Source organism: Olea europaea, unplaced genomic scaffold, assembly GCF_002742605.1.
Source record: "Olea europaea var. sylvestris unplaced genomic scaffold, O_europaea_v1 scaffold1148, whole genome shotgun sequence".
NCBI classification, from domain to species: Eukaryota; Viridiplantae; Streptophyta; class Magnoliopsida; order Lamiales; family Oleaceae; genus Olea; species Olea europaea.
The window spans coordinates 165250-190818 of NW_019228875.1; the positions used below are offsets into that span (position 1 = coordinate 165250).

General features: G+C 34.4%; 2 protein-coding genes across 3 annotated transcripts; both read right to left on the reverse strand.

Annotated features, from left to right (window-relative positions):
- Positions 1-228: 228 nt before the first annotated feature.
- LOC111373631 (probable mediator of RNA polymerase II transcription subunit 36b) lies at positions 229-17817 on the reverse strand. 2 transcript variants are annotated; one of them, XM_022996187.1, is made up of 7 exons: positions 17727-17817; positions 2917-3230; positions 1624-1719; positions 1399-1476; positions 1143-1319; positions 839-907; positions 229-560 (listed from the first exon to the last, which is right to left on the reverse strand). In XM_022996187.1, exons 1-7 carry the CDS (start codon positions 17749-17751, stop codon positions 384-386), a joined length of 936 nt encoding a protein of 311 aa, XP_022851955.1. In that variant the 5' UTR covers positions 17752-17817; the 3' UTR covers positions 229-383. The 2 variants fall into 2 exon arrangements, with proteins under 2 accessions (XP_022851955.1, XP_022851954.1); XM_022996186.1 differs by lacking the exon at positions 17727-17817 and adding an exon at positions 3319-3383.
- LOC111373632 (mediator of RNA polymerase II transcription subunit 36a-like) lies at positions 15292-17842 on the reverse strand. Its single transcript, XM_022996188.1, has 7 exons — positions 17727-17842; positions 17332-17636; positions 16629-16724; positions 16423-16500; positions 16167-16343; positions 15868-15936; positions 15292-15620 (listed from the first exon to the last, which is right to left on the reverse strand). Exons 1-7 carry the CDS (start codon positions 17749-17751, stop codon positions 15444-15446), a joined length of 927 nt encoding a protein of 308 aa, XP_022851956.1. The 5' UTR covers positions 17752-17842; the 3' UTR covers positions 15292-15443.
- Between the last annotated feature and the right edge of the window lie 7727 nt (positions 17843-25569).

Here is a 25569-nt window from a genome sequence, read left to right on the forward strand (position 1 = left end):
TATAAATGAAGTTACAATTAAATAAATAAAAGTGAAATTTATGAAAAATCTACAATTCATTCGAAGGTTTAGTGCAAGTTCATTTCTTTTACGCAAAATAAATTTCTAAAAAATTATAAACAATTTTATCAATTGAAATTCTCATAGAATTCAATTCTCTTAACAAAATAAAAATTTCAAATTTATTCAATTATTTGATCGAGTAAATTCATTCATGAACAGGCATAATTGAGTTCAAACTAGGAAAGTGAGACTTCATTATAGATCTAAAGAGAGTTTGTGACAAAAAATTACTTGGTCCCCATATAATGTTTACATATGAAAAACCGATTAAATAATAAGGCAGATTTCACAACACAATCCAGTGCTCGAGGCTACAATGTTTAGGCAGCAGCCTTCTGTTTCTTTGGGACTCGGTACGCCCCAACAACACACGCATGGTCTCGCTCGAAAGGCTCGAGAGTGACCTGCTCACTGGGTTTGAACTGTTCTGCTTGCAACTTCTTCACTTCCTGAGCAAATACAGCCTCTGCCGGGACAGTCGAATCTATGCAGTTTGCCTAGACAGATTCAAGGAAGACTTTCACACAATATTCAGGTAACTAAAAATTCAATATTTTTCTGCACACATGGCATGGGTTAAATACCCAAACTTGAAAAGGGTAGGCAGAGATGCAATTTTCGGAATATTACCTAAAATTCTCTTAATTTATGAAAGAGGTCGTCAAGATTTTTACTAAAAATTCATTGTGAACATCAATAAAAAGTAAGAGAAACATGGCAATTGCACCTGAAGATGCTCATACTAATAGCTATACGCAGAATCAATAACACAAACCTTGATTGATATCACGAAATGGCCTCCGGCTTTCAAAAAGTACGAGGCATTCAGTGCTAAAATTCTTGCCTGCAAGGACAAAAGAATAAATCAACACATTTCACAAGCTCGTCAAGGACTACCAAAACAAATGTCCCGCTTAGCACCCTAAATATCAAAAGTTGTAATAGCCAGTCTCATCACCACATAAAGGAGAAGCTTCATTTTGGCATATACATACACAAAAACGTAGAATAAACTTAAACTGAATTACTTATCCCACTAAATTTCTCCAGTATTTCCACGAGCTACATAGAAAGCAAACCTGATCAGGCTGAGCAACATCGGAAAAAATCACGTCCACCATGCCAACAAGCATTCTGTATTTTGCTGGATGTCTTGCATCTTCAATGATGGGAATAACATTAGTCCTCTTCTTCGCCATGTTCACCAAGTCCCTACCACTTCTGTGAGAAAATTCTACTGCATACACTACTCCAGTCTGCAAACAGGATTTCATAAGCACCACTCCATGAAATATATGGCAAAATGATATAGCTCCCACAAGGAAAATTACTTACAGGGCCAACAAGATCAGATACATGAGAAACAGTTGTTCCTGAAGCAGCTCCAAGATAAAGGACACGAGCACCAGGTTTCTAAACCGATAAACAGACCAGAAAGGGCAGAAATGAATTACGCAGATTGGATTATTGGACATATAAAATGCATCATTATTAATAACAAAAACATGCATCTCATTAGGGCAACAGATATAATAAATATTGGAAAAATCACAAACTTACAATCCAAATGTCATCGACTCCACCAAGAATGGCAGCTGCCAATTTGGAGCGAAAAGGATTCCATACTCTGTATTCAACCTTCGTTCCATCTTCATTCTGATCAATTCAATAAATACATAAAGCAACACGTAAAAACAGAAACAGATGAAATCATGGAAAAGAATAACTCCTTGAATAAACAAGTGGACAGCAGGATGCATTTAACTAAATAATAAGCCAAAACCAAATATGAAGGCCAACTTATTAAACACGAGGAGCAATCTTGGCTACGCTTAAAAAATGAAAATTACTTACAACCATGTTTACCTTTTCTTACTTTTAAATAAAACAAGGTACAACCTTGAATGTGTTTATTACAAAACTTAACTTACTTTCTTATATATAAGTAAACTTAAGCTTAGCCAAATATGCTGCAAACAAAGACGTTTGACAGTATGATAGGCGAGATACCACTGGTATTAACACACACACACAGCAGCCAAAGAAATTGATTTATCAGACATTTATCTGTAACTATATGCTTCAAATAAAATCAAAAACCTATTGTAACATATTATCCTAAAAACCACAAACAAATATTCAGTTAAATCTCATCTTCAGTCATCAAAATGGTCAAACTTAGGCTTTGTTTGTTTTCCTTTCTTCCACATTTTACCACATTATTTTTCTACATTGCTCATTTTCAACCACATTCTTCATTAAAATAATATTAGACGTAAATCAAAAACTTTTCTTTCTTTTTTAACCACGCATTTCAACATCAATCACTATTCCATAATACATTACACACAAATAATGGGGCACAATCAAGCACTAAATCAGAAAATTCATAAACAGAGTAAATCAGAAAATGGCGTAAACACTATGGGTTTGATTGGCTTTATTTTCCATGGAGAATATTTTCCAACTTTTGATCAAGTGACCATATTTTCATCAAAAACAAGAAAAATATTTTTTTTAAGGAGGGATAGTTTTTATTTTCCAAGTAATTCTCTCCCTCTCTCTCTCTCTCTCTCTTATCTATCCACTCTCTCTCATTTACACTCAACAAAAAATGGACAAGAATAATATTTTCTACATTGAAAACTAAATTAATCAAACACATTCAATTACTAATTTCCATACAAATAAAATCTATTTTTTTCCAGGCAAATTCCATGCTTGCAATCAAATGCGCACCTAAATCTCATCTTCAGTGATGAAAATAATCAAACTAAATCAGAAAATGCCGTAAACAGAGTAAAATGAATGAATATAATAATAAGAACATATACTTAAAACTCAAATCCAAACCTGAACAGAGATTCTCTTCTCGTTGTAAACAGCTTCACCGGGAACCATATTCTTGGTGCAAAGCGCATCCTCTTTTCCCTTACCAATAAAAACACCCTCATGCCGATGTGGCTCAACTATAACCTTGCTCCCTCCCCTCATCCCTCCCCCTCTTCCACCTCTTCCTCCCCTTCCGCCTCTTCCACCACTTCTACCACCGCCTCTCTTCATTCCACTGTCGCCACCTCTTCCACCAAAACCACCCCTGCCTCCTCTTCCGCCTCTCCCTCCTCCATCTCCCCTGCCTCCCCTAAAACCCCCACCGCCGCCACGCCCTGCAAAAGTAAAATTAATCAAATATTGAACCCAAAATATTCTCATATATACACAATACATGTTTCATGTTTGTATATGCAGATATACCTCTGGTTGGAGTCCTTGCAACCATGGCTACTGAATGAGAGTGTGGTTGTCCAATGCAGATGCTAGGGTTTAGAAAGGAGCGTCGCAACCGGGTTGAATATTTATAAAGAAATTTTAAGTCTAGGGTTTATGGAGGAAAGAGTTGAAGTTGAATAATTTACAACATAGTCCTCAAATTTAAGTCAATAAACATATCACCCCCATAAGGAATAAAAAAATTATTCTTTGACACCCTATATTTTAACGACTTGATAAAAAGTAAAAATAAATTGATGTATTATATTTTCTCATATTAATATACATTTTTATTGTCTTTTTTCACGTATTATTTGAAAGAATCCCAAGTCCAAATAATTTGCTAGCACATGTTCATTATTTTGTTGAGATCGAGATATTAAAAAATGCTTGGTTAAGCTAAAAAAAAATGGGTATGAGCTCTTAAACAAATTTGATTATTAAATTTTTTGTTACTTTAGATACAAACAATGGAATCGATACCTATATTGCTTTTATGTTGTTTTGACTTGATCTCTTATCCAAACATACTCACCGCTGACATGGCATATAGTACCAATAATTTTTGACAATTCAACGTTGAATCGTCAATATTTGTAAGTTCATGTTAGAAGTGGACAATATAACTCCAACCCAACGTAGGTATGAAATCATTCCAGCATGTATGACATGTTTAAAAGCAATGTGGAAAAATATGGTTTGGGGTCCTACTTGATTTGTGTAAATCAACTGATCCTGCTTGATTGCAGACGAGGAGAAAGGACCAGACCAAGTCGAAATTACAGCAACTAAATTTCATTTAAACAAGCGCGGACTTAGAAAACAATATGAAAACCATGAAAAGATCCCCTACCTGGGCTGAACACGAGATGGGGTGGCGCATTCTTATTTGCCCAAGAACGAGAAGGTTTCAGACCTTATTAGATCGACATAGTACTTGACAAAATCGAAAATAGTCAAGTATAAAACCCAACATATAAGCATTAACTCGTTGAGGAAGGGAAATGTCATGATTTTTGGAGTATCCCTAGCCTGTTTGTAGCACTTCCTGACATATCACAGGGCAAAACTTTGCAACCTCTTCCTCCACTTGTTGGATCGAACTATCAATAGTTTGAAGCCAGATAAATGATTTCATTTATATAGATGAAACGTAAATGGAATATGAATCGACTATGATACCTCAATACAAGCAAAAATTATAACAACTTAAGTACAGAATATTTACTATAGATTTAAAACTCCAATGCTTGCATCCCAGTCATAGAACCTTACATAATTTGATTCAATTTTGGTAATTTTACACTCAAGTGGCCTTGTAAGCAAGATATTTGATTAATCAAACTGGAAAAATCTCAAAATAATGCTGTCTACTTTTTTCAGACCAATTGCAAGCAAAATTTTTATCATTTAAAAACGGCAACAGTGTGATGGTTATAGTGTTGTTTATTCTGATATAATTTTTTTGAAGATCCTATTAGATATATTATATGGAAGACGTGCCCATTTTTGTTTTTTATTTTATAGGTTTTTTAGTACCTTATGTATTTCTTTAGTTGTTTCCTAATATATTAAGATTAGTTAAAACCCTACATGAAGGGAGCTTATGTACTGTATTTCGCATGCTTGATTATTGATTATTGAGTACAGACATATTTCGTCTCTCTAATTTTTGCTTCTCTCCTCTCTCCGTCTCTCAGATTTGCACCTTTCATTTTCCCACTTCTTCTATTTCTTCTCCCCTTTCTCTTCTTTCTCCTTTCCCCTTCTTCCATTCTTCTGGTTACAATTGTTTGTTGTCAATTTTACTTAATTGAAACTGAAAATCAACGAACAAGGCCTATAATTCATGCTTAACAAGATACATTCTCAGCAAGGAGAATAGCATTTTCACATGGTGATATTCTGTAATAAACATTTCAAATAGAAATACGAAGCAGGATTGGTCAAATCATTGCTGTTTAAGTTCGTTCAATCTATAACCCAAATAAACAATAGCGAATAAAGACAGTAAAAATTTCACTGGGAAAGAATTAGAATCAAAAGAACAGGTATTGAAAGAAACATGGAATGCAAATATCCAACTACTCAAGATTGAAAGAGAGTAACCTTCACACTTGTGCCACTAAGAACGATTTTGACATTAAATTCCATGTAAGCAAGACTGGAGTCTAAAATAATCCTTAAACAAACCTCTGGTTTAACAATTGCCATGGGACCTGTTAGAATTTTTGTTGTTAAAAAAAAAAAAATTTGGGCTTAACCATGCGGTCGCATGAGGCCCTCCCAGTGCACTATAACCATGCGACCGCATGGTTATAGCCCATGCGATCGCATGGTTATACAAAGTGACCGTTGGGGATTCGTTTTTTACTGTTTTTCTTTTGAATTTGGTGCCTTTTCAACATAATTTTGCACCATTTCGTGGGAACCCTTCAAAGCCTATAAATAGGCGTTCCAATTGCAAAGAAAAACACTCTTGAGAAAATTAAGAAATCCACCACAAAATTATTCTCCCAAATTATCACATAATCAATCCTATATCTATTTTCACTTGTTCTTTGTGAAAGATACACTTTGTTTTTGGTGTTCTTCACACAAAGACTTGTTTAATCCTACAAACTATTTGCCGGAACTCCTCAAAAGCATTGGAAAGGGGGCAAATAACGTTTGAAGATAGCGTTATCATTTTCGTGTTCAAGCCTCTAATTACATCTATATTCTTTTATAACCAATTTTCTTCTCTTCATTGCTTTAAATATCCAACAAACTCAAACGTTATTTTGCATTTACTGCAATGGAGTCGGAATCTACTATTGCAACTATCAAAATGATGAATCAAGATCTAGTGCGTTTGGATAGATTCGATGGTGCAAACTTTACAAGATGGCAAGACAAACTCAAGTTTATTCTAACGGCGTTGTAGATCTTCTACGTGCTTGATTCAAAATTGGAACCCATTCCCGATGCAACTGACAAGGACACTGAAGAAATTCGCATAGAAAGGAAGAAACAAGAAGAAGATGAATTGATATGCTATGGGCACATTCTAAATGCATTGTCCGATCGACTATATGATCTCTACACAAACACTACTTCAGCTAAAAAAATCTAGTATGCATTAGAAAGCAAATACAAAGCCGAGGAAGAAGGTACTAAAAAGTTTTTAATATCTAAATATTTTGATTTTAAAATTTTAGATAATATATCTTTATTGTCTCAAGTACATGAGTTACAAATAATTGTGAACAAATTGAAAGTGGTAAAAATTGAACTTCCCGAAACTTTCCAAGTGGGAGCAATTATTGCTAAACTCTCTGGTTCTTGGAGAGGATATAGGAAGAAAATTCTTCACAATTCCGAAGATTTTTCTTTAGAAGATATACAGAAACATCTTCGCATTGAGGAAGAATCAAGGGCAAGAGATAAGATTGAAAATTCTTATGATGGCTCTTCGAAAGCCAATGCCGTGGACAATGTGGACAACTCCAACAAGTTCAAAAAGAAAGGAAAATCTCTTGATCCTAGAAAGGATCAAGAAAAATTCAAAAACAAAGCCAAAGGACCGTGCTATGTTTGTGGGAAACCGGGACATTACGCTAAAGATTGCAGGCATAGGAAACAACATAAGAAGGAAGGACAAGTGAACTCTGTTGATGAAATTATTGCAACAGTGAGTGAAATCAATGCAATCCAAGGCAAAGTTTTGGGCTGGTGGTACGATACATGCGCTACAATCCATGTATGTTATGATAAGTCTCTCTTCAAAACTTATCATGACATTGAAGACAACCAAGAAATACAAATGGGAAATGAAGGAAGATCAAAGGTGATCGGTAAAGGAAATGTTGAACTCCTTTTCACTTCAGGAAAGAAGATCACTTTGACAAATGTCCTGCATGTACCAGAAATGAATATGAACTTAGCAAGTGGTGTACTCTTGAAAAAACCCGGGATTAAATCTGTCTTTGAATCTGAAAAACTTGTATTAACCCATAGTGGGCATTTTGTTGGAAAGGGCTATTCTACCGAAGGAATGGTCAAGCTATGTACTGTTGAGGATAACTCAAATAAAATTAAATCTTTTGCGTATGTTATTGATTCATTTAATTTATGGCATGGTAGATTAGCACATATAGGAGTTAGTACTATGAAAAGAATGATTAAATGTGGATTAATACAATGTGATATTGATAACTTAGAAAAATATGAAATATGTGTTAAATCAAAAATGATTAAGAAGTCATTTCATAGCATAGAAAAAACAACAAAATTACTTGAACTTGTTCATTCCGACATTTGTGAATTGAATGGAATATTAACTAGAGGTGGTAATAGATATTTTATTACTTTTATTGATGATTGTTCTAGGTATACTTACGTATACTTACTTAAACATAAGGATGAAGCCTTTAGTGCCTTTAAAACTTACAAGAATGAAGTTGAAAATCAATTAGGAAGAAAATTAAAAACTTTAAGAAGTGATAGAGGTGGAGAGTATTTTTCAAATGAATTTAACATATTTTGTGATCAAAGTGGAATAACACATCAATCTTCTACACCTAGAACACCGAAACAAAATGGATTAGCAGAAAGAAAGAATAGAACTTATTTGGAAATGATAAATGTTATGTTATTAAATTCTGAATTACCTTTTAACTTATGGGGTGAAGCATTACTTTGTGCTTGTCATATAACAAATAGAATTCCTAGGAAAAAGAATAAAATTTCCCCATATGAACTTTGGAAAGGTAGAAACCAAATATTAATTATTTTAAAATGTGGGGGTGCCTTGCGTATTATAAAAATATGGATCCAAAGAGAACCAAGTTAGGTCCTAGAGGTATCAAATGTGCCTTTGTAGGATATGCCTTTAATAGCAAAGCCTATAGGTTATTAAATCTCGAATCAAATGTTATAATAGAATCAAGAGATGTGGAATTCTTCAAGAATGTGATGGTAGCTAGGAAATCTGAAAATAATAAGGATATTCCAACCTTTAAAAGCTTACCAAAAGAGACATCCATAAAGGATGTTGACTTTGAACCTCGAAGAAGCAAAAGAACAAGAAAGGACAAGAACTTAGGATCTAATGAAATATATTCCCAATTTATTTCCTTTTACTTAGTAGAAGTTGATAGGAAGGATGTTGTAAGAACAATTCCTTTTGTTCTTCAAGTGGAAAGTGATCCTAAGATTTATAAGGAAGTAATGCAATCTAGAGATTATATATTCTGGAAAGAAGTTATAAATAATGAAATGGATTCTATTATTTCAAATAACACTTGGGAAATAGTTGACCTACCAGCAGGTTCGAAAGCTATTGGTTGTAAATGGGTATTTAGAAAGAAATATAATTCTGATGGATCGTTTAATACTTATAAGGCTAGATTGGTAGCTAAAGGGTATCGTCAAAGGGAAGGAATTGATTACTTTGACACATATGCACCCGTGGCAAGGATAACCTCAATAAGGATTTTATTTGCACTAGCATCTATATATGATTTATATGTTCATCAAATGGACGTGAAAACGACATTTTTAAATGGAGATCTCGAAGAGGAGCTCTATATGGAACAATCGGAAGGGTTTGTTCTACCGGGAAATGAACATAAGGTGTGCAAATTAATTAAATCTTTATATGGATTAAAGCAAGCTCCCAAAAAGTGGCATGAGAAATTTGACTCTAAAATAATGTCAAATGGATTTAATCACAATTCTGTAGATAAATGTCTCTACACAAAAGTGAATGGTGATATAATCACATTAGTGTGTCTATATGTTGATGATATGCTAATCATTAGTAACAATATAGACGGAATCAAAGAAACAAAACGATTTCTATCCTGTACTTTCAAAATGAAAGATCTTGGAGAAGTAGATACTATCCTTGGAATCAAAGTAAAGAAGGATAGTGGGAGTTTTACATTAAGTCAATCACATTATGTTGATAATGTGATAAATAAATTTAAACATTTGAACATTAAAGAGGCAAATACCCCTATAGATCCAAATATAAAATTAATCAAAAACGAAGGTAGAGCAATTGCACAAATAGAATATGCAAGTGCAATTGGAAGTTTTATGTACGCATCACAATGTACGAGACCTGATGTGGCATTTGCTGTAAGTAAACTAAGTATGTTTACTAGCAATCCAAGTTCGGAACATTGGAAAGCCATTGGTAGGGTTTTTGATTACCTAAAGAAAACCAAAAACCTTGGGCTACAATATACCAAGTATCCTAAAATATTGGAAGGATATACCGATGCAAGTTGGATATCAAGTGCAGGAGAAAATAAATCCACATCTGGATGGATTTTCATTCTTGGAGGAAGTGCAGTTTCTTGGAAGTCTAAGAAACAAACTTGCATTACACATTCAACTATGGAATCAGAGTTTGTAGCTTTGGCTGAAACAGGGAAAGAAGCAGAGTGGCTGAAGGACTTATTATATGAAATACCTTTAGACATAAAGGATATTTCCTTCATACCTATTTTGTGTGATAGTCAAGCTACTTTAGCTCGATCATATAACGAAATATATAATGGAAAGTCTAGACATATGAGTCTAAGACACGAATATGTAAGGAAATTAATCAAGCATGGAGTAATTTCTCTTACATTTGTTAAGTCAAGTGAAAACTTAGCTGATCCATTTACCAAACCTCTCACAAGAGAGTTAGTGAAATCAACATCAAGTAAAATGGGTTTAAAACTTCTTAAATAGATTCACCAATAACGGCAACCCTACCAAAATATGCTAAACCAGTATATATAGGTTCAAAGGGTAATAACAAGTTATTCGATAAGTGGATGGATTTCAACACTATTAGATATATTGAAATTATATCTTTGAAACTAGTGTTGGTTGTTACTGTTGGAGGGATGAGTTAATTAAACTCTTAATGAAGTTCGGCACGGAGTACAAATATCTGTAAAAATAACAAAAATACTGGAAGAACTTCACCTATGTGAACTTCGAGGTGGTGCCGCCTCATTAGAGAATTGAAGTTTTTTCTCTATAAAAGTTCAACGAAATAGGATTAGTGCAAGGTCATATTAGCACTAAGCGAGTTAGAGGAACTTGTGAAAAGTTTAACACTTGTGTGTGTGATCTCATCGGTATAGTCACAAAGAATAACTGGTTCAAAGCACTTTAGCTACTTGGAATTCTGATAATACTTTATGAGATTTACACTATGAATAGATTCAAATCGAAAAGATATCTAATTTTTATGCATAAGTGTTGATTATTTGATTATGTGATAGACACTGATTTTGAACAAGTGGGGGATTGTTAGAATTTTTGTTGTTCAAAATTTAAATAAAAAAAAAAGATTGGGCTTAACCATGCGGCCGCACGGGTTAAGCCCATGAGGCCCTCCCGAAACTAGGAGGGCCACTTGCACTATAACCATGCGACCGCATGGTTATAGCCCATGCGGTCGCATGGTTATATAAAGTGATCGTTGGGAATTCGTTTTTTACCGTTTTTCTTTTGAATTTGGTGCCTTTTCAACATAATTTTGCACCATTTCGTGGGAACCCTTCAAAGCCTATAAATAGGTGTTCCAATTGCAAAAAAAAAAAAAAACACTCTTGAGAAAATTAAGAAATCCACCACAAAATTATTCTCCCAAATTATCACATAATCAATCCTATATCTATTTTCACTTGTTCTTTGTAAAAGATACACTTTGCTTTTGGTGTTCTTCACACAAAGGCTTGTTTAATCCTACGAACTATTTGCCGGAACTCCTCAAAAGCATTGGAAAGGGGGCAAATAACGTTTGAGGATAGCGTTATCACTTTCGTGTTCAAGCTTCTAATTACATCTATATTCTTTTATTACCAATTTTCTTCTCTTCATTACTTTAAATATCCAACAAACCTTCAGACATTAGGTGATCACAGGGTCTAACATTCTGCATGTGCATCTTGGAGTCAAAAGTGGGGAAGCAACATATCAAATTGACTACTTCTCTTCTCTAGAGAACGAAACTTCGTAAAATGACCATAAAGTCAAATTGCAATCGAAAGTGTGCGTGCACTCCTCAAGGTAAAACCTTCATCAGATCTTGATGTTCTGTTCCAGTTAAACCGTGGGAGATTAGTGAAATGTTATGCCTGAGCGATCCCTATTCAAAGCAATAAAAAATTCATTTATGGGAAGATCTTTTCATTCATTGAACCGATGACCGGTAAATATACACATTTTCCATTCCACTTTTAAAAAAAAAAATGATTACTGCGTCAAACCACAACAGATGTAGCCATAAATTTATCGTTGAACCTCAATTATTTACCATATATCTACAGAAAGCTGGCAAGCGAGCATAACAGAAATATCTATCAAATCCTCGTATTTGCTTTCTTACAAATTTTGAATCAGTAAAAGGCTCGACCGGTGCAACCTAGCTTAAAGCCAAAGCCTAAACAGTGGCATGAAAAAAATGGGGTCATTCATGTCAAAAATTGAAAAAGTGGAAATTACAGATTCTAATAGATTATAAATTCCCATTTCATAAATAAGATGCCATGTTTAATATTTTACTAATCAGAATTTTTTGAATTAATTAATATATTTAAAAATTAATTAAATAAACAATTTCAAACCTAATTATCTCCTCCCTCTCTGCCAATCTCAATTCAATTTCTCTCTCTCAATTCCCCCCTCTCTCTCTGTCCAAAATCCCGTCGTCGCCCGACAAGTGGTCATCGAAAATTCTCCACTCACTCTCTCTCTAAACTGTAATTCTCTCACAGGCACCGATCTCTGTTTCTTCTCTCCACTTTCTCTCTCGCTGTACTCTGTTCATCTCTACCAACACTGGCAACGGAGCAACGAAATTATCACAGCGTCATCTGAGCACCAATCACCTCGCCGCGACTACTGCAAAATCTTCCTTGATCTGACCGTCGCTGTGAGCATCAGAGCCAGCAATTACATCGACCGATCTAAGTAGCATTGTACGCCTTACTCACAGAAGTGCAGGCGCTGCTCACCGTCGAGATCTGCTGCTCTGCAGCTAATGTTTGTGTACGGTAGTAAATAACTGTGACTTGTGGTGGATGGAAATCGTTTGCTGTGCGGACGGTGGCGATACGGATTGTGAATCCGATGCGTGGTGGGAGACGGCACGATTGGGTAGGTAATAGGTGTACTGGTAGGGTGTAGCAGGTGGAAGGCGCCGGTTTGTTTTATGGTTTTGAGTTGAGATTTCCTGGTTAGTGGGTTATGGGTATTGGCCGGTGATTTAGGACTGTTGATTTGCATTGTAGTGGGGTTTATCGCGGTGGTGGTGGGTCTGGCGCAATGATTGTGGTTGTGTTTTTTCTGTGATGTGTTAATTTGTTTGAAGCGATGGTGTTGCAGTCGAGAGTTGGTGGTGGTGGCTCTGGCGGTGTATGGTGGTTGTTGTGGAGGTGGTTTTGCAGTTTGCTTAGATGACGGTGGTCGCGAGTGCTGGTTGGGGTAGATGGGATGGGACGTGGGAGTTAATTTGTGTCCAATAAATAATATGTGACCTAAAAAATATAATTGCACAACTCATAATTTATTAAGTTGTAATCGTAACATTAATTGTGACCAATTATTTTTTAATTTGTGATTAACAAATTAGTTGTGACCAATAAGAATTTTGATTTTGTGATCTATTAATGAATTGTGACCTATGAAATTTTTTATTTGTGAGCAATAAAAATTTTGATTGTGACTGATCAATGAATCGTGACCTATGAAATTTTTGATTTGTGACTGACAAATGAATTGTGACCAATAAAAAATTTAATTTTGTGATCGATCAATGAATTGAGACCTACAAAAAATTTTATTTGTGACCTATAGAATTTTGGATTTGTGACTTATAAATAATTTGTGACCAATTAATTAGATAATCTGTAACCAAATTATATAGATATGTGACCTTACTATGTTTAATTAATAAAATATTTTTTAATCAAATATTTCATAAATAAATTTTAATAGTATCTGAAAATTGAAATTGTAAACCTTCTCCTCTTAGTTTTGAAGTGGGCTATAGATAAACTCTTACAAATGAATTTTTCCCATTGAAAAATATGGTATCCCAAAGTAAGATGATGTAGTATTAAGCGTGGACTCTGCCTTGAAAAAGCCCGAGCTAGCTCAATAGACCAGAGCCCAAACCAGTCGATCACAGTGATTTTCGGCCCATGATGAGCCGATCCTTAAAAATAAAAAGGAAAAAATGAAGCTATAAGCGGCTGTGTAGTTATTGCTCGTGTTGTACTAAAAAAACGCGGGCCGGCTCGACTTGATAAAGTCAGAGCCGAAAGCTCGGGTCAAGTCTAGATTTTTTGGCTGAGTAAAAGTTCTGTTTGGCTTAGGCCAAAAATAGTTCTAAATCATTTTTACTCAATTTGAGCTCGAACCTCAAGTTTCAGCTCATATAGTTGACATCCCTATGTAGCATCTCGAAATGCACATTACACAGAAAATATAAGCATATCTAGAAATAATTGACAAAATAGTGTTGCCCTCATCAAGAAATATCTGACTGCATCTTTAATCAATTTGTTGGCTATAATTTACTTCGCGGGCCGGCTCGACTTGATAAAGTCAGAGCCGAAAGCTCGGGTCAAGTCTAGATTTTTTGGCTGAGTAAAAGTTCTGTTTGGCTCAGGCCAAAAATAGTTCTAAATCATTTTTACTCAATTTGAGCTCGAACCTCAAGTTTCAGCTCATATAGTTGACATCCCTATGTAGCATCTCGAAATGCACATTACACAGAAAATATAAGCATATGTAGAAATAATTGACAAAATAGTGTTGCCCTCATCAAGAAATATCTGACTGCATCTTTAATCAATTTGTTGGCTATAATTTACTTTAAGGATTTTTCTACTTGTACATAAAAATTATACATAAGTAATTATCAAAAATGACTTGGAGGGAAAAGATTGAATAAAAAAGTTGACTGTATTTTAAATTGACAAATGATAGAGTGCCGTATGGATATTCCTCTACGTAAACTTTGATATATATGTCGCAAGATCCATTTTTAAAGTATCTCCCTATAATAAGCCAAACAAACAAAAGAGTGTGAAAAACCTACTTAAATAAATAAGAATTCAGAATATTGCAGCAAAATACATACTCACAGTAATCATAATCGTACTCCAAAATTAAAATCTTACGAGTTACAAGGGATAGAATTTAGTATGGATTTCAATCAATACTTTCATAAAAATTATTTCTTTATTAATTTTTTTAAAGTAATGAATAAAAAGTAGCACAAGTACGTTTAACGTGTCATAATTATCCATAGGATTTATTACGTACTTAAGGAAGAACTGAATATAAAAGTAAAAATAAAATAGAGAATTAGGGTTTCTAAAGAAACGAGAGAAAAGTGGTTTACGAATTCTTTTAATTAATTTATTAAATCCATGTGATGAATTGATAATTGGGTTTGGAGTGTGTGCAGGCACGTGGCTATTTGGGAGTGGCAGTTGCTAGCTAGTTAGTGGTTACCGATTCCATTGGGCTGACTTTATTCATTTTCAAATATAGCACTACAACTTTAAGAATTTATAACTTCGTGTCGACATTCTTTTTATTATCGATAATTTTTCAAAACACTTATATTAACAGTTTACACTATTTTTATATAAATTAAATATTTGTCAGCTAATTACTCTTTCCAGCAGTTCCGTTCAAAGTTGACAAAAGTTATTATAAATGAAATTACAATTAAATAAACAAAAGTGAAATTTAAGAAAAATCTACAATTCATCCGAAGGTTTAATGGAAATTCATTTCTTTTACGCAAAATAAATTTCTAAAATTTTATAAATAATTTTATCAATTGAAATTCTCATAGAACCCAATTCTCTAACGACATAAAAATTTCAAATTTATTAAATTATTTGATCGAGTAAATTCATTCATGAACGGGCATAATTGAGATCAAACTTGAAAACTGAGACTTCATTATATAGATCTAAACAGAAAGTTTGTGACTCAAATATCCTTGATTTCCCCACATAATGTTTACATATGAAAATATGATTAAATAATAATAACGCAGACTTCACAACACAATCCAGTGCTCGAGGCTACAATGTTTAGGCAGCAGCCTTCTGTTTCTTTGGGACTCGGTACGCCCCAACAACACACGCATGGTCTCGCTCAAAAGGCTCGAGAGTAACCTGCTCACTGGGTTTGAACTGTTCAGCTTGCAACTTCTTCACTTCCTGAGCAAATACAGCCTCTGCCGGGACAGTCGAATCTATGCAGTTTGCCTAGACAGATTCAAGGAAGAGTTTCACATAATATTCAGATAACTAAACATTCAATATTTATCTGCACACATGCATTAAATACCCAAACTTGAAAAGGGTGGGCAGTGATGCAATTTTAGGAATATTACACAAAATTATGAAAAAGGTAAGTCAAAATTTTTCCTAAAAATTCGATGTGAACATCAATGAAAAGTAAGAGAAACATGGAAATTGCAACTGAAGATGCTCACTATTAAATAACACAAACCTTGATTGATATTACGAAATGGCCTCCAGCTTTCAAAAAGTACGAGGCGTTCAGTGCTAAAATTCTTGCCTGCAAGAACAAAAGAATAAACCAAGAACACATTTCACAAGCTCATCCAGGAATACCAAAACCACTGTCCCCCTTAGCACGCTAGATATCAAAAGATGTAATAGACAGTCTCATATATCACCACATAAAGGAGAAGCTTCATTTTGGTACACATACACAAAAACAAAGAACTGAATTACTTATCCCACAAAATTTCTCCAGTATTTCCACAAGCTACATAGAAAGCAAACCTGATCGGGCTGAGCAACATCAGAAAAAATCACGTCCACCATGCCAACAAGCATTCTGTATTTTGCTGGATGTCTTGCATCTTCAATGATGGGAATAACATTAGTCCTCTTCTTCGCCATGTTCACCAAGTCCCTACCACTTCTGTGAGAAAATTCCACTGCATACACTACTCCAGTCTGCAAACAGGGTTTCTTAAGCACCGCTCCAAGAAATATATAGCAAAACAATATAGATCCGACAAGGAAAACTACTTACAGGGCCAACAAGATCAGATACATGAGAAACAGTAGTTCCTGAAGCAGCTCCAAGATACAGGACACGAGCACCAGGTTTCTAAACCAATAAACAGACCAGATATGGATTGCACAGATTGGATTATTGGACATATAAAATGCATCATTATTAATAACAAAAGCATGCATCTTATTAGGACATCTTATTTGGAAAATTCACAAACTTACAATCCAAATGTCATCGACTCCTCCAAGAATGGCAGCTGCCAATTTGGAGCGGAAAGGATTCCATACTCTGTATTCAACCTTTGTTCCATCTTCATTCTGACCAATTCAATAAAATACATAAAGCAACACTTGAAAACAGAGACAGCTGAAATCATGGAAAAGAACAACTCTTTGAATAGACAAGTTGACAGCAGGATGCATTTAACTAAATAATAAGCCAAAACCAAACACAAATGCCAACGTATTAAACACGAGGAGCAATCGTGGCTACACTCAAAAAAGTAAATTATTTACTAACGTGTTTACCTTTTCTTACTTTTAAATAAAACAAGTTACAACTTTGACCAATAATGAATGTGCTTATTACAAAACTCAAAACTTATTTATTTACTTTACTTAAGCTTAGCCAAATATGCAGAAAACAAGGACGTCTGACAATATAATAGGCGAGATACCATTGGTATTACACGCACACACAGCAGCGAAAGGAATTGATTTATCAGATATTTACCCATAACTATATGCTTCAAGTAAAATCAAAAACCTATTGTAACATATTATCCTAAAAAACACACACAAATATTCAATTAAATCTCACCTCCAGTCATCAAAATGATAAAACTAAATCAGAAAATGCCGTGAACAGAGTAAAATGAATGCACATAATAATAATAAGAACATATACATAAACTCAAATCCAAACCTGAACAGAGATTCTCTTCTCATTGTAAACAGCTTCACCAGGAACCATATTCTTGGTGCAAAGCGCATCCTCTTTTCCCTTACCAATAAAGACACCCTCATGCCGATGTGGCTCAACTATAACCTTGCTCCCTCCCCTCATCCCTCCCCCTCTTCCTCCCCTTCCGCCTCTTCCACCACTTCGACCACCGCCTCTCTTCATTCCACTGTCGCCACCTCTTCCACCAAAACCACCCCTGCCTCCTCTTCCGCCTCTCCCCCCTCCATCTGCCCTGCCTCCCCTAAAACCCCCACCGCCGCCACGCCCTGCAAAAGTAAAATTAATCAAATATTGAACACAAAATGTTCTCATATATACACAATACATGTATCATGTATGTATATGCAGATATACACCTCTGGTTGGAGTTCTTGCAACCATGGCTACTGAATGACCGTGTATTTGTCCTTTGCAGATGCTAGGGTTTTGTGAGGTTTTAGAACGACGGGCGTGGCAACGGGGTTGAATATTTATAAAGAAATTAAAAGTCTAGGGTTTATGGAGGCCAAAGTAGAATAATTTACAACATAGTCCTCAAATTTAAGTCATTAAACATATCACCCTCATGAGGATTAAAAAATTATTCTTCGACTCCCTATATTTTAATGACTATCAAAAGTAAATATAAATTGATGTATTATATTTTCTCATATTAATATGCATTTTATTGTCTTTTTCCCGTATTATTTGAAAGAATCCCAAGTCCAAATAATTTGCTAGCACATTTTCATTATTTTGTTAAGACACAAAAATATTGAAAAATGCTTGATTAGGCTTAAAAGAGATTATAAGCTCTTAAACGAATTTGAATATTTAATTTATTTATTTTTTTGTTACTCTAGATACAAACAGTGGAATTGATACTTATATTGTTGTTGTGTTGTTTTAACTTGATCTTTTATTCAAACATACTCATCTCTAACATGACATGCAACCAAACCTATAATTTTTGACAATTCAATGTTGAATTGTCAAATTTTGTCAGTTAACATGACATGTGCGCAATATAACTCCTTGAGTAGGAAATCATTTCCACATGTATGATATGTTTAAAAGCAATGTTGAAAAATATAACCATAAGTTTATTTATTATTATCTAATAATCTTTATTTATTCTTCAATGCACTGACCTATTTCAGTTCCACTCACACGATGGATACCTTGCATAATAACTTGTTTCCATGGATCATCATATGACATTAAACAAAATATTAAAATTAAAATTAAAATCTCATCCACTATAATGGGTAGATGCATGTCTCTAACACAAAGCGGCAAGTACCACAACCAATTAAGTTTCGATACAAAGATCCTAACACTGGTTTTCCAAACATTTATACCAATACAAGCCACTTGATAACCACAAAGATATATAAATGTGGAATAACACGTGATGATAAGAGCTAAAGAAATCGAGAATAGTGCAAAACAAATTCGACTCCCAACTCTTCTTACAACGCCGGGAGAAGGGAAGATAATATTAAAATTTAAAGTTTCGTCATAAAATGTCAATCTTGTTAAGAGAAATCAAAATCCTTATTGTTTAGTCTATATTTCGATAATTATTTAATGTGAAATTTATCCCTTGATATGCCCTGTAAAATGATAACTGGTTTGAGCATACCAAACTTGAAACTGGACAGCTGAGGACATAGGAATAAGAATACATAATCCCTTATTAACGCTTCACCCATTGGAAGCTCTTTCTTGCTTTGGCTTTACCGGGCTTTTTCCTTTCCACGACTACTGGATCCCTCGTGAGAAAACCAGCTGAAAGAAATGATATACCGGATCAAGAAGTGTCTAACTATCATGCAAGAGAACAAGATCAAAATGTGAAGTGCGGGAACTTGCTTTGGACACTATTAAAGGGTGATGGTGAAAAGATGAAAAGATTAATAATGGATGCATTTCCTACGAAACATGATCTAGGACAGAAAAAGTGTTTATACATGTTACAAAAATTGGGGAAAATAAGTATGTTCCAACAAGTCATACCGTCTCTGAGAGGAGGTCGCAGGCCTAGTTCCCAGTTTTGCAAGCCAAACGGATAGCTACAACTTGACCCGTTGAATGCCAATTTATGTTACCACAATATGTACAGTACAAGAAGCATACAATCAAGATAGATATCTGGAAACATAAATGAGTTACCTGATCAAAAACAAAAAAGGAAAAACGATAGATATCTGGAAACATAAATGAGTTGCCAAATAAATTGGGTTATGGGGCTTTCTAATTAGCTTACAATTCATCATCACTTAAAGGATGGTATGGTAATTTTCTAAATCAGGGCTGCGTGTCAGAATTAGATTAGACTGCTACTAGATCAGCCAGGGTATTAACACTAGCCGGACCTGAGGAAAGGCCAAGAGGCCACCGCCTTAGGCCCAACTCTTCAAGGGGCCCAAAAAAAATTTTATTTCTTCGTTTAAAACCCACTAATCTCACTCAATTCAATTGTTCAGCGGCATTGTTGAAGAAATCAAAACCTAGATGGCTTGAGCCTTGAGGCTTCCTCATAAATTACTTAATGCGTTGTTTCCTTGGGTCAATGGGTGTTTAACGGCGGGGCTCCTCTCAAACATGCCAGGAAATCTCCCTAAAACTCTCAAGAATTTCATCTCTGAACTCTAGCATTTTTCTTCAATCTTCATCGCTCTCAACTAACAGTTTGTTTCCTATCTTTTTTACATTATAATCTATGTTTTATCAGCCATAATTAATCTTAAATATTGACAAATTGAAAATATGTATTTTTAAAATTTTTAACGGTTTATTTTTCACAGGCTAATTGCTTGCTGCTATAATTTGTCTTCTACTGTTTTAAGAGTGTACCTGGAATTTATTTTATTTTATTTTAGATGAAAAATGGCAGTAGAATAGTGTGATCATGTGAATTGTAGCTAGAGTGGATTAATAGTACACTTTGTTCATTTTCCCCTCCTTCTTGAGCAGATGATATTCAGTTCTCTCTGTGAATATTTTAATTATAACTTATGCAATTGGATAGTATTTTGCAATCAGATAATCCTCCTATTGATTGATGTACTATGGGAAATTTGAGGCCAAGAGTGAAACTATGAAAGGGGATTTTAAGTCTTTGCAAAGTTCAGATTAAGAGTGGCTTCTGCACTTTCAATTGTGACTTTATCATTAGTGGCCTTACGATGAGGAAGACCAAGGTCGAAATACTTTATATCTAGCTCCAGGAATGGAGTATAAGCTGTAAAATTGTATAAAAATTAAGAGTATGGATTAGAGATTCTTTTTCCCGTAAAGAGAAAACAAATGTGATGCCCATACAAAATCCAACTCAACTTATTGAAGTAGAATACTACCTTTTCTTTAATCGACTTTCAATTCAGATAATGCGAGTCATTTCATCACTTGCATAATGTTCTCCATTAAAATAAATATGACCCCGCTCTGAATAGACTGATAGAATCAACCGAATGCGCGCTAACACTTATGAAGGTATTTGATTTATTCTATAATTGTGGACTTCTGTACTCGTGTGCAAATTTCAAAGAAAACAACTAAAAACATATAGGTTCAGATGAATCACAAATAATATCTTTTAATCTTTATTTCTTAAACTAATTTAAGTCCTTTTATACACTAAATTTCAGGCAATGTTAGCTGCTAAGTGATTTGAGTCAGATGCTATGGCTCCTAAATATGCGTATGGAGCTAAAAAAAAAAAAAAGAATAAGATAGAGAATAGAGGCATTAATTCGAAGTCAGGCGGGAGATATGGACAAGTACTTTAACAGTAAGAAAAGAAAAGAGATGAAAGGAACACCAGAAAATTTAGTGATTGAAAAACAACAGAATTAGAATGACAATGATAATGTGGATGAACCGAAAGAGAATGAGAAAATGATTAAACCTACCAATATGTATGAATCAAAGCAGAATGATGAGGATAGTGTTCAACATGAAAATTTAAATCAAGAGAATTTTTTTCTTTGAATTTAGAGGATCCTAGAAATTGGATAGACATTTAAATTGATAAAAAGATGATGGACTTTTTAGTAGAAATGGGTCCAAAAGGAGTTGACGACATCTTTTTTTCCTAAAGATAGCCAAGGTAGATATTTTGAATCATCACAATATAAGTGACTAATGACAAAGAGGCGGATAACTAATAGAAGATGACCAATGTATTCAATTTCTTTGGACAAGATCTTTTGTTTTGCTGCAAATTGTTTAAGATGAAAAAAAGATGAAAATATTGTTCAATTGGGTAATGACAAATACAATGATTGGCATAATGGACATTGGCATCTTACAAAACAGGACGTGGCTAACGAGCATATACATTGTACGACTAGTTGGATAGAACTGGAAAAAATGCTTCGAACAAAGGATACAATTGGCCATCAACAAAGAAAGAGAGCATTGGAAAAAGTATTAACAAGGATAATTGTTATATTGAAAAGATTCGCTAAAAATACTTTGACATTTTGAGAAGATTGTGAGCAACTGTATGTTGAGAATAATGGACTTTTTTGCAAATGATAAAAATGGTTGCTGAGTTTGATCCAATAATGGAAGAACACATTCAACGTGCTCAAGCATGTGAGATTCAATATACATATCTTGTACCTAAGATTCAAAATAAATTGATATAAATTTTGGCAGGCAAGTTGAAAAATGCAATTGTCACAAAAGTTAAACACACAAAATATTTTTCTGTCATATTTGATTGTACTCCAGATCATGAAGAGTAAATATCTCTAGTGATACGATGCGTGGACAATTCAATAAACTCATCGATAATACAAGAATATTGGATCGAATTTTTAAATGTGGGTGATACATCAAGAATTTTGACTTTTCAGTGAGTTTAAAAATGTGCTAAGAAATCTTAAGCTTGATACCGATGATATAAAAGGTCAAAAGTATGATAATAGAGGTAACATGAGCAGGAGACATAAAGGTGTGCAAAGAAGGTTACTTGAAATAAATCCTAGAACGCTCTATACTCTCTATGGTTTTCATAACCTTAATCTAGCATTATGTGATATGGCAAATTGTTATTCTAAAGCTATGTCCTTCTTTGGAGTGATACAACACATCTACACATTATTCTCTTCTTCTCACAAGCAATGGCAAATTTTTAGAGATAAGGTTGAAGGTCTAACACTTAAGCCATTATCACAAACACTCTAGGAAAAGTCATGTGGAAAGTGTCGGACCTATAAAAGAGCAATTTGTACAAATAAGAGATGCTTATTTGACTTGGCAAATATTGCTGAAGATCCTAAAATAAAGAGTGAAGTTGAGTCCTTAGCAATATATGAACTTGAGAATTTTGTATCCTTGCTTGACATGGTCATTTGGTATAAGTTGTTGCATACTGTGGGTAATTTTTTCAAGATAAAAACATGAATATTGATGAAGCCATCAAACTTTTACAAGCACTTATTTTGCTTCTTGAAATGTATAGAGAATTTGGATTTGTTAGTACCATGGAAGAAGCTAAACAAATAGCAAGTGAAAAGGGAATTGAGATGTATTTCGAGAGAAACGTAACATTCAAAGAAAGATGCGGTTCAATGAAAGTGACGGTGAAGAGGTAACACAATAGCTAAAGAATCTTTTTGAATTGATTATTTTCTCTTTATAACTGATTAAGCTTGATCTTCACTTCAAACTCGCTTTGAACAATTAAAATATTATGAAAAGAAGTTTGGAATTTTGTTCAATTTGGAGAAATTAAACAAAATGCATGTTGGCGGTTTATTGAAATCTTGTGAGAATCTTGATAAGTATTTGAAACATAATGGACATTCAAACATTATTCGTGATGAATTATACACGGAGTTGACAGCCTTGAAGTGCTATTTACCTAAAGAAACAAAAGGAGCAGTTGATTTGCTAAATTACTTAGAGAAAATGAATGGTTGTTTTCCAAATGCTTGCATTGCTTACAAAATTTTGCTCACCATACCTATTATAGTTGTATCTGCAGAAAGAAATTTCTCCAAGTTGAAATTGATTAAAACTTATCCCCGGTCAACTATGTCACAACAAAGATTGAATGGACTGGCCATATTATCCATTGAAAAAGAAATGGTTGAACAACTCAACTATATAAAATTGATTGATATTTTTGTCTCAAAATCTACAAGACGAGTTGCATTTAAGTGATTATTTAGAAGTTTTTTTATTGTTATTTGATTGTAATATAAATATTTTGACTATTTTATTTCATATGTTGCTTTATTGTTGATTTTAAGTTAACTCTTATAAATGAAAAAATGGATTGCTTTGGGAGCCCAAATTCTAAAGTTCGCCTCAGGCCATGCGAAACACAAGTACAACGCTTACACGCAGTGGGCCTATTTAAGCCCTTAGTGGTGGCCACGACCCTTAGCAAATGGAGACATTTCGGCTAGCGTGCACACCCCACCTGTATTTATTTTCTCCTGGTTCTAGCCTAGATCTAAACTAATCCTATACTACATGGAAAATCTTATAATTCAACAGTCGAACCGAAGAGGCATGCAATGGTACAATCAAAGATGTGAAGATACATCAATTCTCACCTGATATGCCGCCTCCTTTAACAGTACAATTGACATCCCACATACCAAAGTTTCAGTTTCAGAGAAAGGCCAAAGAAGAGCAGCACAGTGACCAAGCATTGGGAAAAACACGTCAAGCTCGTTTTCATTTACTTCAAATTTACCTTCACCAGGTTGAATCCAGACTTGGGCTATGCTGCATTTTCTCATTCCTGGTCCATAAGCCCTTCCATTGTTGTCTATTTGTCTTACACACGAATTGGCAACTTTCTCCTGTTTCTAGCGCTCTATTTTAGTTTCTGGTGTTCTTATCATAACGCAGATCTTCAATATCCCTTAAAGGGGACAATCCTTAAATGCCTTCAAAGTCTTTTCAAAGTAGTCAAATTATCTAGCATTGCATCTGTGATTCCAGATGCTGTTCTATGATCCCCAAATGCGCAATTTGGCCCTACAAGAAATGATGAGATGATGACATCCTCAAATACTATGGTATATAGATGATTGGTACAAGAAAATTGGTAAACTTAACTCGTGCTATTGCATGGCCATTCAATTGAATTCCCCCCACTCCCACAGAAACCCACATCTATGCGAAAAAACTAGATCTGACTCATTAAGAACTTTGATAAGTGTAGAAGACACAATCATCAAAACAAGAGTAGACTGTGTCAAAGAAGGAGAATTTCAAGGTGAACACCATGGAATTCCAGAGGATGTCAATAGTACATCCTCAACACCAAGTCATCCACAAATAACTAGTAGTTCAAGAAAACGTGATTTTCTTCTTTGGAAACAATACCATTATTTCTAGTAGTCACTTCCAGTAAAACACATTACTGATCAATGGTCAATTCAATTGAATTTATGGATTGAAAAGGTATTCGAATCAGATCCTGATTTGAATTGCTTGGATGAATCTTTTGCCAAGTGCTGACATGTCAGGATTTTTCTCATGGAGCTTTACCATATAAATACTTTGGGCAACAAAGATTCAATGAGAAGGGGATATAAGAAAAACCCAAGAGTAGATTGCATGTTTCCACTTGTAGTATTTTCAAGACCTATTCAACAATTCCCATCTTCAAAAGCTTGGCCAAGACAGAAACTGAGGGCTTCTTGAAGAGAGAGGCTTAGCCAGACTCAAAATATGTGGTAAATGCAAATCCTCGATCCTAATTCCTAGACTAGGGTTGAAATTAAAAGCATAAGAAGCTAACCGTTGAACCAATTGGTCCACATGCAGCCCAGAATAAAACAGAAATTTATCTACAAAAATCCAGATAGTCTACACGGTGACAAGTAACATTTAAAATCCATACCAAGTACAACTCTTGTAATCCAACTTATGATCCCTCATTACTCAACGATAAAAAATAAAAAATAAAATAATTATTTGGTTATATTATACTAATACTGCAGAAAAACTAGACAGAACGAACAATTAAAAATTTCAGGATTATGCTGAAGAATGTAGGATTTTATTTTGAAACATAACAGCAGACGATCGGATGTTAGCATGAAGCTCTTTAAATGTGAAAATCCTCCAAGCTCAACATATGTACACTCTTGTTTCTAGTCATGACAATTAGTCTCGACTCCTACTTCCTAAAGCAGACTGTTGATTTTCAATAGTCTGTAGCATTCATACATATCACATTAA